General features: G+C 34.3%; 1 protein-coding gene across 4 annotated transcripts in view; it reads left to right on the top strand.

The window, feature by feature from the left end:
* IMMP1L (inner mitochondrial membrane peptidase subunit 1) overlaps nucleotides 1-17453 on the top strand; it is an 82052-nt gene that overhangs the window by 50407 nt on the left and 14192 nt on the right. For 3 of the 4 annotated variants that reach the window (XM_044259015.1, XM_044259013.1, XM_044259014.1), the window contains 3 exons: nucleotides 3459-3592; nucleotides 5188-5276; nucleotides 9492-9618. In XM_044259015.1, coding sequence (XP_044114950.1) covers nucleotides 3488-3592; nucleotides 5188-5276; nucleotides 9492-9618 — 321 coding nt within the window. In that variant the 5' untranslated portion in view covers nucleotides 3459-3487. Of the gene's footprint in view, nucleotides 1-2683; nucleotides 2707-3458; nucleotides 3593-5187; nucleotides 5277-9491; nucleotides 9619-17453 lie in introns of those variants that run through there. The other variant, XM_044259017.1, reaches the window with a different exon arrangement.

Genomic DNA, 17453 nt, shown 5'->3' with positions numbered 1-17453 from the left:
AAAAAATTTATGAGTTCTTATTCTCAATTTCAGTATTTGTCAACAGTGCTTCTCAATGCACTTTTAAAATATAGGGCCAAATAGTCTATCAGACTTCGCTCTAAATAGCTTCATAGCTCTCTTTTCCCCCTTAAGAGACTAATATCTGAAGTAATTTTAGATACTTCAAACTCCATCCTGTTGCCCATATCTATTGGGAAGAAACAGTGTAAGCCGTGTCTATTAAGCTCTTTCTTCTGATCACTCTCATCTATTAATTTTATTATTTTATGAGACCATTTCATTACAAGCATTGTATTTAGAGTTGGGCATTGTCTGTATGATTTAAAAAAAAAAAAAAAAAGGCTTTTTGGCCCCAGTTACTTCTGAATGGGAGTTAATAATAAGCTTTCTCAGTGATTCAGAACCACTGTATAGTTACGGCATCTTGATATTTTTGAGTATGTTTTTTAACCAAGTGGATTCTATTGCATAATCCAAATGTTTTAAATTTTGATAGGGTGCTAAGTGATTTACCTTCTAATTTCACCTTTCATCAATGTTAGCAATAGTTTCTTGGTAAGTGCCATATGTTTCCTCTTATTAATGTATCTCCTCTCTAATATCAGGTAAGCCCATTTTTATTTTATCCTTTTTAGGATTTATTATATGGATCACATTTTCAGAGCTAAGCTGTAGGACTTATCCCACTTCTCCCTAATTTTATAGTTAGAGCAAAGTAGTTCTAGGCAACCTAATTAACTTTATTAACTTTATATAAAACTTACTCTATTATTGTTTCATTTTTCCTCTTAAGAGTCTGTTTGAATTAATAGTTTCAGTTATAAAGTGTTTTTATTTTTAAATGGCACTTCTTATTTTTTGAGCTCTGAGAGTTAATTTTTTTAATTAATTAATTTTTAATTTTTTTAATTAATTTTTAATTTTTTTAATTTTTAAAGTACAACAGTTATAACTAAACCAAATTTCTTTTTCCTCCCTCTGGATGAGAGAAGTTATTTTTCCATATTACCTGAATGATTTAATGAGAAGACTTCTTAAGATGTTACTGAGAATTTCTTTTGTCAGTGAATATGACATTAACATGTCTCTTCATTAACTAAAATCTCCAGCAGTCTTCTCATCATTTTGAATATTATAGCCATTCTATAATAATGAAGATATGGAAGGTGATAATAATGAAGATATGGAAGGTGATAGGAGACTGGGTTCAAAATTTGTTCATTAATTTCCTCAGATAATCCTTCTGTTTACTGTCTTCTTTGGTAGGCCCAATGGATTCAGATATGATTAGTACAGTCATTGCCCACAGACATATAAACAAATGTAGTGTAATAAGGGAAAAAATATAAACAATATAGTGTGGTAAAGATTTTAATCAGTGTATGCCTAGGGAAGGTGAGTGACACAAAGCATAGGTAACATTTCATGGGAGGGTGCCAAGGGAGACTTGTTAGAGGAGGAGATATAGTAAATGTTTAATAGGTGAATGAACACTAATAAGTAATATAACACAAATAAAAGATATAGTCCTGTGCTGTAGGCTATAAAATTCTATTATTTGAAGATCAGTTAGCAAGAAACTTAGATAATTGAAAATGCAACTAATGTTAAGAGGCTGTAGAGCATATGTGGATTGCCAAGTGAATAATACAGCAACTAGCATTTATCAAAACACTCTGCAACACAGATTACATGTCTGATTGCATATAATCCTCACTAACTCTCTTAGATAGGTATTAAGTCCATTTTACAGATAAAGACATTGAGACTTACTGAAGCATAATAACTTCCCTGAGGTCATACAGGTAAAATGGTGGAGGCAGATCAACTTCAGAAAAAGTGCTCTCAATGCCATATATTTAATAAAAAAAAAAAAGAACATTAAGACCCATGGGAACCGAGAAGAGAAAGAAAATCTTGCCTCTTGAGAGCATTTGAAGAAGAGTTACTAATTAGATAGATGATGGATATCATGAAGAATATTCCAGGCATGGGTGTTGACATAAGTGTTCACTGGTACTTGTTTACTTGAAGAACAAACCAATATTATTGACTGGTCAGATCATGTAGGAGTATCAGGGAAGATCAAGCTGGAAACTGAGGATGTGATGGGAGCCATCCATGGATCCTGAAAATGGGTCTAAGTAATCTGTACTTCTTCTAGGAGAGAGCCTTTGAGGTTATGGGAACAGGAGAGTAACAGTGTAACATTATGATTAAGTTCTTGACTCCCATCATTTTCCAACTTTGTGATATTGAGTATATAAGTTTACTATTCTTAGCCTCCTTTTCCTTATCTGTAAAATGAGGATGGTAATAAAATCTGCACAGGTTAATTTGTAAAGCCTGACATATAGCAAGTATTGAGCAATGTTACATGTTATTATTACTGATTTGTTTCAGTAAATTTAATCTGAGAACAATGCATAGTAGTCTAGGCCTATACCTTAGGCCATTAGTTGAGAAATTCTTTTTTTTTTTTTTTTAAAGATTTTATTTATTTATTTGACAGAGAGAAATCACAAGTAGGCAGAGAGGCAGGCAGAGAGAGAGGGGGAAAGCAGGCTCCCTGCTGAGCAGAGAGCCCGATGCGGGACTCGATCCCAGGACTCTGAGATCATGACCTGAGCCGAAGGCAGCGGCTTAACCCACTGAGCCACCCAGGCGCCCAGTTGAGAAATTCTTGAAACGCAGTTGTAACAGGTAAATGGAAAGGAAAGGACAGATTCAAAGGAATGTTGTAGATGAATAATATTAACTATTTTTGGAGCTTTTAAAAAAAATCTATATAGTTCTTTATATTATTTCATAGTATTCATGTGCTCATTATTGTATCAATAATCAATAGCTGACAACTGAATGTAACTGTGTAATTTACAAAGCACTTTGACATGTTAATGGATTTTATTCTCAGAATCATTCTATAAGATATTATTTCCAGGCCAAGGGAGGTTAAGTAAGTCATTGAAGATCACGAAAGTTAATGAAAGTATCAGTTTACTATTTGAATTTCTATATACCTATTCTAGTGTTTTCTCTTTCATGTCATATTATATTATGGCAGGAACTGATAAAGTATAGCAGACAACAGTATGAAAAACTATTATTAGTACTTTGAAAGAGTTAATATCTTTTCTTAGGTATCTGTATTAATACCAAGAAAAAAAAATCAAAGCATGAAAGGAGACAGATAAAATCAGAGTTTACTAGTTATCTAATTTATATGTAAACCCAGTCATATTATCTGAATATAATCTCTATTCAGTAGATCAAAGTATTAAGCGGTTTTAATTTGCCATTTAAACTATTGTTAGGACAAATGAAAATAAGCTTTTTTCTGCACCAAACTGCATTAGGCATTTACTACATTCTGGGTGATTGTAAATATTTTACAGTTGAGCTGTTTCATGTTTTAAATAGTATTGATTATGAAACTTTTTGAAATTTACCATCAGGCCAGTGGTGGCAGAGTCTGCATAGAACTATGCTTCGTGGTGTTCTGGGAAAAACCTTTCGACTTATTGGCTATACTATTCAATATGGCTGTATAGCTCATTGTGCTTTTGAATACGTTGGTGGTGTTCTCATGGTAAGTTTTTACATAAAAGAAAATAATAATTTTAAGTATGTACTTTTTCTAATTGAAGGAAAATGTATTTTTCCTTTATTTTAATTGAAGTCATTTAATGACTAAATTGTGACTATTGAAACATAAAATCTTTCTAAATTTTGGGATATAAGAGACTATGTTGGAGTCAGCACTGGTATAAAATTAAGAACCATTACTTCAGATTCGGTTCTGTATTATGTTTTATTCTGACAGGGGTCCTATTAAATAATAATCTAATAGTAATAGTTTTTTACCATTTATTGAATTCTACTTTCTGTGTTCCAGTGATGTTTTATGTTTTACATTTATTAATTCATTTAATCTTTTCTATTCTGTGAGATACTTATTAGAAATCCATTATACATATGAGGAAACTGAGGCTTAGAAAGCTTAAGTAACTTGCTCCAAGTTCCACAGTTAGTAAGTAGATTCAGAGTTTCAACACAGATTCTCCCAATTTTCAAAACCCCTACTCTTAACTAGTTGTGTTTAACTGTCATTAAAAAAAATAATTATTCTGCCTGGTGTCAATATTAAAATGTTAAGGCTGTTCCCCGCCAACCAATGCTTTTTCTAAATATTGCATCATAAATCAACTGTGACTGTACTAATCTTCTGTCATGTAAGTGAAAGAATAAATTGAATGTCTAGTGAGTGGGTTTTGTTGGGTTTTATCAGGTTTACCCTAAAGGGTAAATTCACAGTCACAAACCTCAAATTTAGCTGGAGAAATGCAAATAAATATATTTAACTGAAAGTCTCCTCTTTGATTTTTTAAATTTACATTATACTTCCAGTGGGCTACAGAGGTAGCAGATACAAACTTTCATTGTGTTCTTTGTTGCTTCTGCCTTAGTAGGATATTTTTGAGTAAAAAGTTTGTTATCAATGCCCAAGTGAAATCAGTGGAGATTGCTGTATTTAGATATTTTAAGTAACAGTGATCATTTATTATAGTTTTGAGGTATATATGAAGATCATTGTTTTAACACATACTAATAGGAAGTCTTTAAAATGCATCTCATTATGCCACTATTTTTCAATAGAAAAACTAAATTGCAGCCCCATTAAATGAGTAAGTTATTCTGTTGGAAGAGAACTGAAGGCATGAATTTATTGAGAATAGTATGATACTACTTAGTAAATTACCATCATGGGCAGTGGGTGTTTGATAATAGCAAGAAGATAAATAAGTCATTCATTTATTTATTCAAATATTTATTATCAGCTTTATGCCAAGCACTGTTTTTGGCATTGGTTATGTAACTGGGAACATGAGTGTTAAGGTCCCTGACCTCATGGAGCTTACATTATACAGGGTAGTCAAAATTTGGAAACATAGATATTTTATTCATGTATTGTAATGTATTCTCGGTAAACTATTTTTAACGTATTTGCCTGTGTTTCCAGATTAGGTTGCCACTCTGTAGGGTTGAACTTATAAACTTAAAAATCACCTCCAAATTTGAAGAACATTTGTTTGATTTTTTTTTTCTTAAAAGTCTGCTCATTGATTTATGTTACATTGAAAAAGGGTTTCAATTCAAATTTTAAAAAATTACCTCTCTTTTCAGTGTTCTGGACCATCAATGGAACCTACAATTCAAAATTCAGATATTGTCTTTGCAGAAAATCTTAGTCGACATTTTTATGGTATCCAAAGGTAAATTTCTGTCAGAGATATATTAAAGTTATAGTGAAATCATGTATACACATTGTATCTTTTTTGTAGCTTATCTGTAAAAACCCTTTTGTAAATAACCAAATTAATGACCAGCTAGTTAAAATCTTGATTCACATATTTTCTCTCAGTTGAAGAAATTTTAATAGTTTCTCTAAACATGCACAGTCATTGTTGGCTAAAATAGAATAGCAGTCCCTTTTATAATGTACATTCAAACTTACTTTACTTTTGGTTGGGGGTGGGTGGCTCTACAGCATTTTGAGTGAAGAACCTAGGGACTTAGGAACATTATATACCAAACCAGTGATTGGCTTCTAAATTTTTTTAAAATTTAAAATGATTATTCTTAGATGATAGAATCATACATAGCTGGGACCCAGGAATCTTATCTCAGTCTCCTGATTAATTAAGTTGAAAAACTCCTTGACAAATACTGTTTGCCACTAAGTTTTTAAAAATCCTATTCTAAATGGTGTTTCCAGTCCCTGTGATACTGTTTATTCTACTTACATATGTATTATTCCTTCTGAACGAATGTCAAGTATTAGTAATTTAATGTATTTTTTAAAGGGCACCTCTCTAATTCCCTAAAACTTTGGGTTCATTAGTTTTTCATAATTCTAAAAAAAATAATACCACTTTTTCATTTCCATAAACTTCAAATTTGACTCACTAGAGTTGGTATTTAGCATATGGCTTAAGTAGGTTTAAGCACTCCTCTTTCGTTATTTGCCTCTTCTGTAGTCTGTTTCACATTACCTAAAAGTCATCAAGAATGGTGTAAACTGTTCTTTGCATTTTTGATTCTGTAGATAGAAGTTATCTCTTGGTCAAGCTGTATAGTCTAGCATCGTCCTACGTAAAATTCTTCAGATTATTTACTCATAGCAACTTCAAGACACCTAATTGATAGTTACGGGGTTATAAAATAAGACTTACATAACAGGATGTGTTCTAGCTTTCTTTTCTTTTTAACCTCTATCCAAATCACTTCATACAGTCTTTGGATTAACTAGAGACCTAGCATCACTGTAGCATGAAGATAGGCTGCTGTTTTCCATGCTAATGACATGATTTTACTCTCCTACTCCTTAAGCATTCTTAACAGGGAGCTGAACTTGTTGCTAAATAGATTTTGAATGAATAGCTCAATATCATCTTTTTTTTAAATAGATAATCTTTGCACCCAGATGGGTAATATAAGTAACTGCATTCGGTAACTTAATTAAGATTCTCAGAAGGTTTCATTTTGTATTTTTTTAGTCAAGAGGGCCCTTGGGTTGAGGGACAGCTTAAAATCTTGCATTTATATGACATATACCAGATAATTTTTACAATCAAGGTTGTCAGTTGGTAAGTTCAACTTTAAAAATATTACTGTTCTGAGTATTCTTTTTCTTTTGTCTGTAGCATAGAACTCTGAGATTTCAGGGGAATCTCTGAACTTTGGCAAGAGATCTGTTAGCTAGCTGCTTATTTCTAAAGCTAGAGTAGGGGCGCCTGGGTGGCTCAGTGGGTTAAGGCCTCTGCCTTCAGCTCAGGTCATGATCCCAGGGGCCTGGGATCGAGCCCCGCATCAGGCTCTCTGCTTGGCGGGGAACCTGCTTCCCCCTCTTTCTCTGCCTGCCTCTCTGCCTACTTAGGATCTCTGTCAAATATAAATTAAAAAAAAAAAAAAAAAAAGCTAGGATAGCCATCCATTTAGGCAAAAATGAAAATCTGCTTAACTGGTACCTAAAGCACATGGATCTTTTCAGTTAAATGCACACAACACTCATATTTAAAACAATCAGAGTTTCTTCTTATTATTATTACTACTTACTCTTTCACCAAATAATGAGCACCTAATTTATAAGATGTGCAGTACAGAGAATGTTAAGATGAATAAGATACTGACCCTTTTCAAAAGCTTACAATTTAGTTGGATTATAAGCAGGCTTATAACTATAAATGAGAGGAATATTTGAATCTTTGTTCTATTAAGTTTCTTCTAAAAGCCTATTTGAAGGAGTAGAGAAACCAAGGAATAATTATTTCGATCTAAGTTCTATGCATATATCTAGTTCTACCACCAGAAGTATAGTCTGCATAAATATTGGTCTCCATGAAAACTCCTTAACTGAGGGGCACCTGGCTGGCTCAGTCAGTAGAGCATGTGACTCTTAATCTTAGGGTTGTGAGTTCAAGCCTCACATTGGGTGTGGAGCCTGCTTAAAAGTAAAAAAGTTAAAATTAACATTAAAAAAAATTTTTTTAAATAATTAAAACATTAAGAACCATGAGAGACTATGGAATCTGAGGACCTAACTGAGAGTTTTAGAGGGGAGTGGGGTGGAGGTTGGGTGAGCTTGGTGGTGGGTATTGTGGAGAGCATGTATCGCATGGAGCACTGGGTGTGGTGCATAAACAATGAATTCTGAACACTGAAAAAAATAAATAAAAATTTTTTAAAAATTAGAAAACTATCTTGACTGAATTATGGTTTTTATGTTGCCATGTAAGTTCAGAATTTGTTTTAAGGATCATGTTGATTATTTTGTTGAAAAATGTAAGCTGAATAAAACACCCACAGAAAGCATTTCTTTCCCCAAAGCTAGCCAAAATCAGCTTTGTTTAGTATGATCTTTGCAGACTTATTCATCTGAAAGTTCCATTGGCATGGTTCCATTTGGTTGAAAAGAGACCAGTTTATCCCATTTCAAAAAAAGGGCAGCCTTGTATTACCTGCAAATATAGAATTTAGTGTTTATTTTATTTATTTATTTTTATATTTTAAAAGATTTTATTTATTTATTTGACAGAGATCACAAGTAGGCAGAGAGGCAGGCAGGAAGAGAGGAAGGGAAGCAGGCTCCCCGCTGAGCAGAGAGCCCAATGCAGAGCTCGATCCCAGGACCCTGGGATCGTGACCTGAGCCAAAGGCAGAGGCTTTAACCCACTGAGCCACCCGGGCGCCCTAAAATTTTGTGTTTTAATAGGTTTCAACTCTAACCACAAGAAATTATCATTCCAGTGAATACTAGTACTGTAAAATTTCTTAGGAGTATGGATGGTGTCTTTTATTACCTTACATCAAAATCCTTCTTGTATATTCCTCTTTGATTTAGTTGTTTAAGATAATTGTTTTACCTCCCAAACTAAACTTTATTAGTTAATCATTCTTGTGTAATTAATCAGATTTTCATTTTTAGATGAAAACAAAAAGTTTAGAACCAAGAAGCTTAGAATTCTTATTAATACTTATATGTAGTGATAACTAGGTTTCTGATTTGACTGTTATTTTCCTTTTATTTTTATGGCTTTTGATATTTTGATATATTCACCCTTTATTATAAATGACATCAAATTATTGTGGAACCATGTACACATAATATAGATAATTAAATCCTTTCAAATACGTGTGTTAGTCAACAGAATTCACTTACTACTCATTTTTTTTTTCGGAAAGAGTGTTGTGTTCTGTTTGGCTGGGGTGCTTAGTCCTATTTTGTCCTTCCTCCATTTTGTCTCCTTCATTTATACTTTTAAAGATCTTTCTTATTCTTCTAATACATGTATATTTTTATTTCTTCCATGAATCATGCCTTCTACATGTAATCATACCCACCATGTTGGTATTATATATTTGATATGCCAATTTATTTTTTGTAGTATATGTTTGGGCAGCTTTTAGCATTTTATTTGGTTGTGTCTTCTGATATTGTTCCTCAAAAATAAGTTTTTTTTAACTATACTGTAAATTATCTGGGTATGCTGTATACATTCTTTGAGCTCTAGGGATATATTTATGCTGTCTCAATGTTTTTATGTGCTCTAGAGGCAATCAGTACTAAAGGCTGGACAGTAAAATTTACTTAGTTAATTTGTTTGTACTTACGTGGAATTGCTTTTCTATACTTTTGGTTTTAAAAATTTGGATACAGAAGTTACACATAGTGGATAAAGTATAAGAAGATGATTGTTATGGTATTGCCAGAAATTTTAAAATCTTCCAAGAGCTTTTCCACTACTCTTGGCAGATTTTGACCCATAAAACTCAGTCACAAAATTTCTCAAAGCTGGTAATATGAGAGGGTCAATATGTGAGAGGATAAAGGGTTTGGCTTTAAGTTATACAAGTATTATAGCAGTGCTGTCCGTGTATTTATGTTTAATAAATAACATTGACCTTTCTTTTGACTTTTTTCCCCTCAGAGGTGACATTGTCATTGCAAAAAGCCCGAGTGATCCAAAATCAAACATTTGTAAGAGAGTAATTGGCTTGGAAGGAGATAAAATCGTCACCAATAGTCCATCAGATTTCTTTAAAAGTCATAGTTATGTAAGTAACATTTTAATTATTATTCGTTGATTAACATTAACTGAACACACTGACAAAAGAAAATAACTTAATTCAGTTTTTGAATATAAATTAAAATGCTGCATTCAGTAGAATTTAAGTATGTTTGTATCCAGAACAATTTGGCCATTGTATTTTATATATTTTAGTTTCTTTTAAAACCCTTCTTAAAAACATACAATATAGGGGCGCCTGGGTGGCTCAGTGTGTTAAAGCCTCTGCCTTCAGCTCAGGTCATGATCCCAGGGTCCTGGGATTGAGCCCCGCATCAGGCTCTCTGCTCAGCAGGGAGCCTGCTTCCTCTCTCTCTCTCTGCCTACTTGTGATCTCTGTCTGTCAAATAAATAAATAAAATCTTAAAAAAAAAAAAAAAGAAAGAAAAAGAAAAGCATACAATATAAATATCTCGGTAGTAATTGTTGTAGGCAAGATTCACCAACGGATGTCAAAATTTTTGGCGAAAGTTTGAGAGAAATAGTTTATTTGCACAGTCTCAAGGTATCTCTTTCAAGATATTTATTAAAAAGGGACAAATAGTAGTTGGTAGAGGAGAAACTGTCAGACACCACCTTAATTGAGTGATCAAGGTTAAGTTCACCAATAAAAAGACATATCAACATAATATAGCCCCTGAAGTGAAGCACTAAGAAAGGTGCCTATCACTTTTGTGATATTTTTGCAAAAGTAAGTGTAACCTCAGTCTAATCATGAGAAAATATCTGACAAACCCTAAATGTCATTCTGCAATATAACTGACTAAAACTCCTCAAAAATGTGAAGGTCATGAAAAACAAGGAAAGGCAATTGTCTTAGATTGGAAAAGACAAAAGAGACATGCCCCATATGCCAACTGGGATCCTGGGTTAGCAAATTTTCCACTGACTTGTAGCAGCAAATCTGGTAAAATCAAAGTCCGCAGTTTAGTCTTTTTAAATCCTACTTAAATTTTTAGGATAGAAATTGTATATACCTTGCTCTAGTCAACTTTACTGTCCCGTTAGAAAAAGAGAGCAAGAATAGCAGAAAGGAAGAGTGAAGAGCAGATATAATTTTAGCTCCTCACCAGTCACGTGGCTGCTGTGACAGAGGTTAGGGCAGCGGGGGCTGTTTACTCAGCCTATACGTGTCTTACTTTAATAATTGTAACTTAATTTTTTACTTTTCTTTCAATTTTCTGTGTTACCCTCAAATTACTGATGCAGCTGTTAGATCTATTAACTAAATTTACTTCTGTTTTTATCCCCAATTTAAGCAGATACTTAGGTTAAATTGTCTTGATCATTGTGTATTTATTTTGAACTATAATAGTCTCTGATTGCCTTGTAAGTTTGATCAATGGATTACTAAATCTGTTATTTATGTACCATCCATAAGAGACTATGGTTCAGAAGTGCAAATGTTTTTAATGTTTATTACCACAGTGCTAAACATATTAGTAATTGTTAGCTGATGGTGATAAGGTTGAAGGTGATAGTGTGGTATCAAGTAACCTATTTTCTATGACCTTCATCATGGACATTTGTTCTTTAAAAATGTCAGAGTTTTATATAATGGTTTCACCTTCATATGACTGTTAACATTTCATGAGACATTCTAGTCACTTTTAAGTTGTTTTAGCAACAAGCATATACTTGAGACCAGAAATAATTTTATAATAGGTAGAACAACAAAACATGTAAATGAAGGCATCGGCTATCTGTGTACTTAAGCACCACATAATTGTTATTTTCTTTTTAAGGGTTATTAGAGGAATAATATCAGGGGATTAGATATTTGCTAAGTAATCTGAAAAGACAATCAGAGGACTATAAGATGTAAATTTTTTGACTATTCTATTAAAGGAAGATATTCTTTGAATTTTTATGTTCAATGAATGGATAAATTAGAGGACACTGCCATATTGTTCTAGGTATATTCCATTCACCTTGGTTTGCATGTTTATAAGTGACAGACATAATTGTAATACTTTTGGTCAACACTTATTGTATACTTCATCTGTATTAGATACTGTTGAAACTCTTCACAAGGATTAATTTATTTTTAATCATCACAACAGTGACCCAATAACATAGGTAGTGGTAGTATTTGCCAGATGAGAAAACTGGACAATGGGGAGGTTAAACAGATTGCCTAGTTTCAAACAGTGAAAAAAAGGTTGGAATTCAGACACAAATACCCTGGCTCCATCCAGAATTTGTACTCCTTACCATGCTAATACTGCCTCTCCAAAATATCCCCTACTGATTATTATTATTTATACTCCCATCTCATCAAATTGTGCTTCCCTAAAAATTTTTTGTCTTCATTATCCTTTAAAAAGAAAGGGAATATTTCTGATCAGGGATAGTATTGGTCGTAAAAGAGAAGCCAGTGATTTCTTGAAAGTCCCTGCCTCCACCAGTTTTTCTAGGCTGGGTTTTTTGAGCAATAAGAATTGTGTAGTTATTACAGAACCACTTTAGCAAATGTGTTCCATTAATCAAGGTGATTTATAACAAAAATTCTTCCAAGTTTGGAGCACTCTGAAGAAATATCCATACCTTTGCTGGGTCTCCTCCTCTAGAGGGTTCCCTTTTTCAGTTATCTTTGAAGCACACTGGTGCAGTATTTTATGAAAGGGGTTCTTTTCCTTACCGATGTGTCTTAGAAAAATCATTATTGTTTATGATGAAGACATTACTATTCAGATCTTGATTGAGCTGCTTGGTAAAGATGATGAATGTTAAATGTGTTTTGAATTCCAGTTCTCCTCCCCCACCCCTTCACCCCCTAAAAATGTTTTTCTAAGTAGGTACTTCAGAAAGCAAAGCACCAAAATCGTCATTTGGAACCTAGAATGTAGAGTTTAGCATATGAAAGAAATAGCATTGTTCCTAAGTTGGCGAAAAAGAATATAATCATATCGTTGATTAAGTGATGTGGAACCATTTTATTCATTCTGGAGTTGTAAAAGTCCATGTGGCGGCAATACTTACAAACCATGATTTATTTTTTACATTAAGCATTTGGAAACTAAGCAATCCCTATCAGGTGCTGTTGCCGTGGGCTTTGCTCATTTCAATGATATCGAGGCCAGTAATTCTTGCCTTGGGTTATGGGCTAAGCATTGGCTACTAGCATATAAGCTTAATTTGTGACTTTCAAAAGAAACATACTCAGCTCAAACATCTTGAATAGCCTGCACAGTAACAAGGTGTGGTATGAAAGCCTATATAATGTAGTTTCCATTTTCCTAAGGAAAGTAGAGCCAGGGCTCAGGTAATAGTGAAATTTTGTTATAAAGTTAATGAAAAGATGAAGAAAAACACTTTATAATTTTTCTGAAGGTAACATAGTGTGATAGTCCAGGGCTATGATTTTAATCTGTAGTGTAACCTATGCCTAATGTTTAGGCATTTTGTAGTGTAGTAAGTTTGCAATATAATAAGTTCTATCAGCAAACAAAAATGCTATAAAATTTACCAATGAACAAACTCCTTTGACACCACATCCTCCTGTAGGAAAGACTTGCATCTGTTTACTCACTTTGCCTGAACTTTGTATTTTTTTCTTGAGCTCATTCCTGTTAGGTTTTGTTCCCCCACCACTTCATTGAAAGTTCTTGTCAGGGGTCCCCACTGTTATCTATCCAGTGGTCAATTTCAGGCCTCATTTTACTTGACCTGTTGTTAGTATTTGAAATATTTGTTCTCAAAACCTGGTTTCACTTAGTTTGGGGAGCAGCACATTTTCTGGGTTTTTTTCCCCCTGTCTTTCTGTTTCTTCTGAGATTCCTTTGTTGGTTCCTCTGAACTTTGGAGTAACTTGGGGTTCATATTTTAAACTTCATCTCTTGTCCATATACACTCACACGTTAGGTTGCCTCATCCTGTCTCATGGTTTTAAATATTACCTAACTTAACTTCCAAATTTATATTGACTACAACCTCATTCCTGAACACCAGAATCATAAATCTAATAGTCTGCCTACTATCTCCACCTTAGTACACAATGGGCACTTCAAACTTAGTATGTCCAAAACCAGACTGCTAATCATCTTTCCCAAACTGGCTCATCCCACACATATCCCCATTGCAACAATGGCAGCTCCATTTTTCTGCTTGCTCTGCTTCTAAAACTTGGAGTCCTCCTTGACTCTTTTTCTCTTGCATTGTGCATCCAGTCCATTAGCAAATCATGGTGGCTTTATCTTTTAAGTATAATCAGAATTACACCACTTCTTGCTATTATATCTGTTACCTTGGGATGCAAGACAAATTCATATCTTGTTTTCCTGCAGTAGCTTAGAACTGCTGTCTCTGCTTGTACCATTCTCACGTTCTTGTATTTTTCTTCTAAGAATTATATATATGTGTGAATAACAACATCATTGTTGTTTTGGCAGAGATCTAAGCAATAGAAGCAGTTTTACATTTCAGAAAGAACTGATTAAATGTTCTCAGGATATATTAGTGGTAGAGTGTTTTTAAAAGAAGTTGTAAATGGGGCAATATGTCAGTGATAAAGGTGTTTGACAGTAAAGTGGAAAATATTTTTGAAAAACTGATCAGCAAACTGAAAAACTCACTAATTGGACAGCATTAGAAAATGGTCAGTGTATATAGTTAACACTAATAGCCCCTTAATGTGTACTGTGTATTTAGGTTATAGTTCAAATCCTTGAATATCCTAATGCTGTTTTTCTGTTTGTTTAAATGTCATTTAGTTTAGCTAAAAGTCACAACCATATGGTGTTCTATTACCACTTGTATTATAAACACAAAAAGTACTCATGTGTAGGGAAAGGAGTCATCAGATCGAAAGGGCTTGTTTATTATAAGCTGCTGATACACTAAATCCTTATGTCATTTAAATAGAAGAACTACCTAATAATGTCACTCATTACAACTAGGATATCTAAACAAGGGACTTGCTTTTTGCAGACTATAGTGATAAAAACCTGTGCTACACATTCATTTCTCAGCAACGGGTCCCAGGATAATCAATCATAGCATACTGCTAATGCCTTGATTGCAGCTGATGTGGAGGAAATATGTTTACTCTCTTGCTAAAGTGAGGTTCACTGCGGAGATGACGTGACTTTTTCATCCTATAGCTAACACAATTCTGAAGATAAATTTGACTTATTGTTTACAATTCTGAGGTTTTTTCTTCTGATATTAACATTAAATAATCACCTTTGAGGTCTCCACAACTTAAACATTTTCTGATGTGTTCTCTGAACATTTTCAGAACAATTTATCTTATTTTAACAGTAACATGTAGTTTATAAAATTTTATTTTGTAGAAATGTATTTTATCTTAATATGTTTGTGTATATATATATATAAATATATATATTCATATATATATGCACAAAGATTAACATTTCTGCTGAAAGAATAACAAGTCTTCCTGAAATGGTTTTGTTCACCTAAATATATTTTAACCACTCAAAGTTGGAAAATCAGTGTCATTGCTGTGGGGGGCAGTTTTGAGGTCAGTAAAATGAAATTATTTATGTATGTTTATCTGAAAGTTTTATGAGACCTCTCTACTTTAAGGTTGCCTAAAAGGAATTGGGAGAAATTAAGAAAACTGAAATTATAATGCTGCTGTTTAGTAGAAGCATCTGAAGCAGACTCCATCACTGATGGTAGTAAAAAGAATATATTCCAAGTGTCATGTGGCTTCCCAATCTGATAGAGTGATCTACTGGAAAGTTGCTGTTGACTAGGTGGAGTATGTTCAAATGCTTTAAAATAAGCAACTAAATGAAGTTCTTGTGTTACCGCTTGGTGTAATTCTTTGGGTTTCAGTGACTCACTTAATGTTAGTCCATAAATGCATTCTCATTCTACTAAACTATCATCTACTTAAAATAAGACTAGAAAGGAAGAATAACATGTAAAAGTAGGCGTGCATGGAGTGCCTGGGTGTCTCAGTTCGTTAAGTGTCCAACTCTTGATTTCAGCTCAGGTCATGATCTCAGGTTTGTGGGATCGAGCCCCACTGTGGGCTCCATGCTCAGCAAGTAATCTACTGGGCATTCTCTCTCTCCCTATGCCCCACCCCTCATGCACACTCGTGCTCTCTTTCTCTCAAATAAGTAAATGTTCAATAAACAAAAATAAGTGTGCATGTTATAAAACAGTTGAAGATTATAAATTAGCAAGAAACTGTTGGCATTACAAGCCACTGTACTGCTAACCTACAAAAATGAGTGCATTAGAATTGTCATCACTATTGTAAGACAGTATAGGAATTGGGGTGCCTGGGTGGCTTAGTTGGTTAAGCATTGGACTCTTTCTTTTTTCTTTTTTTTTTTTTTTTTAATATTTTATTTATTTATTTGTCAGAGAGAGAGGGAGAGAGAGTGAGCACAGGCAGACAGAGAGGCAGGCAGAGGCAGAGGGAGAAGCAGGCTCCCTGCCGAGCAAGGAGCCCGATGTGGGACTCGATCCCAGGACGCTGGGATCATGACCTGAGCCGAAGGCAGCTGCTTAACCAACTGAGCCACCCAGGTGTCCCAAGCATTGGACTCTTGATTTTGACTCAGGTCATGTTCTCAAGGTTGTGGGATTGAGCCCCATGTCAGGCGCCACAATGGGCATAGAGCCTACTTCAGCTTCTCTCTCTCTCTCTCTCTCCCCATCTCTAGTCCTCTGTCTCTTTAAAACAAAACAAAACAAAAGAAGAAGAAGAAAAAACAAATATAGGAATCATTTAGTTTGTTACAGCTAGTGCCTGTGTCCCCACTAAACACACATGAGGGCCCAACAGATTTGTCTCCCTAAAACCTGTAGGGTGAGCAGTTTAAAATTTTAAGATGCAACTTAATATTCTGATCTACTTCCTGTATATTGCATGTATGAATCTCCAAATCAGGAAGAATTAGAGAAACTTTCTGTCATCCAAAGACACTTGAAATTTGACCTGACTTCCCTATATAGAGAAAGTCAAAGTAGGTGTAGGGACATAGACCAATATGGACTTGTGACCCTAAGTGCAACTGTTGTACCTGACCCCAAACCAATCCCAGCATTTAAGCATCTTTAAGGAGGATGTGCTCAGGAGCAGCTAGAACCACTGGACTTAGGGGGCAGGGAGTTGGGGTGGAAGAGAAGACTTGAATGCCCCTTAGCAAGCTTGGGTGGGGGGTGGGCAAAATTGGCCAGACATTAACGTCACAACTTTCCTTTTATTTTATTTATTTATTTTCCTTTATTTATTCATGCACTTATTAATTCCACAAATACTTCCTGAGCACTTACTTGAGGGCCAGAAGCGTGTTAAAGGAGGTAAGTCTGCCTGCAGTGCTGCAAAAGCAGACCTTTTGCAGACCTTTCTGCAAAAGCGGAATATTCTATATCTGCACTGTCCAGTACGGTAGCTAGTAGGCATATGTGATGGCTGAACACAGGACACATGTGTCTGATAGCGTGTCTGAGGAACTGAATTTGAATTTTATATAATTTGTAAAATTAAATAGCCACAAATGTTACTAGTAGATACCATAATGGACAGTTCAGGTTTAGAAGTCTATAGCCAAGTTGGAGGAGCAGACAAGAAATTATAATATGATATAACAGAATTATAGACAGGGTGCTGTGATAAGACATAAGATGAAATTTATCCAAACGGTGGTCAGTAGGGTTTTTCCAGATTGGGAAGGTAAAACTTGAGTTGAAATTCTGAAGGATAAGTAGGACCTGATCAAAGCAAGCCATATATTCATAAAGTCTAAAAGGGAGAGTATAGCATTGTGCTTTGGGCAACTGCTAAAAGTAAGTTCTTATGTCTGGAACATATAGTGGGGAGGGGTGGGTAGTGAAGAG

Source organism: Neovison vison, chromosome 7, assembly GCF_020171115.1.
Source record: "Neovison vison isolate M4711 chromosome 7, ASM_NN_V1, whole genome shotgun sequence".
In the NCBI taxonomy this organism is placed as follows: Eukaryota; Metazoa; Chordata; class Mammalia; order Carnivora; family Mustelidae; genus Neogale; species Neogale vison.
The sequence above is the reverse complement of the archived record's forward strand: the minus strand, read 5'-3'. Positions and strand labels throughout refer to the sequence as shown.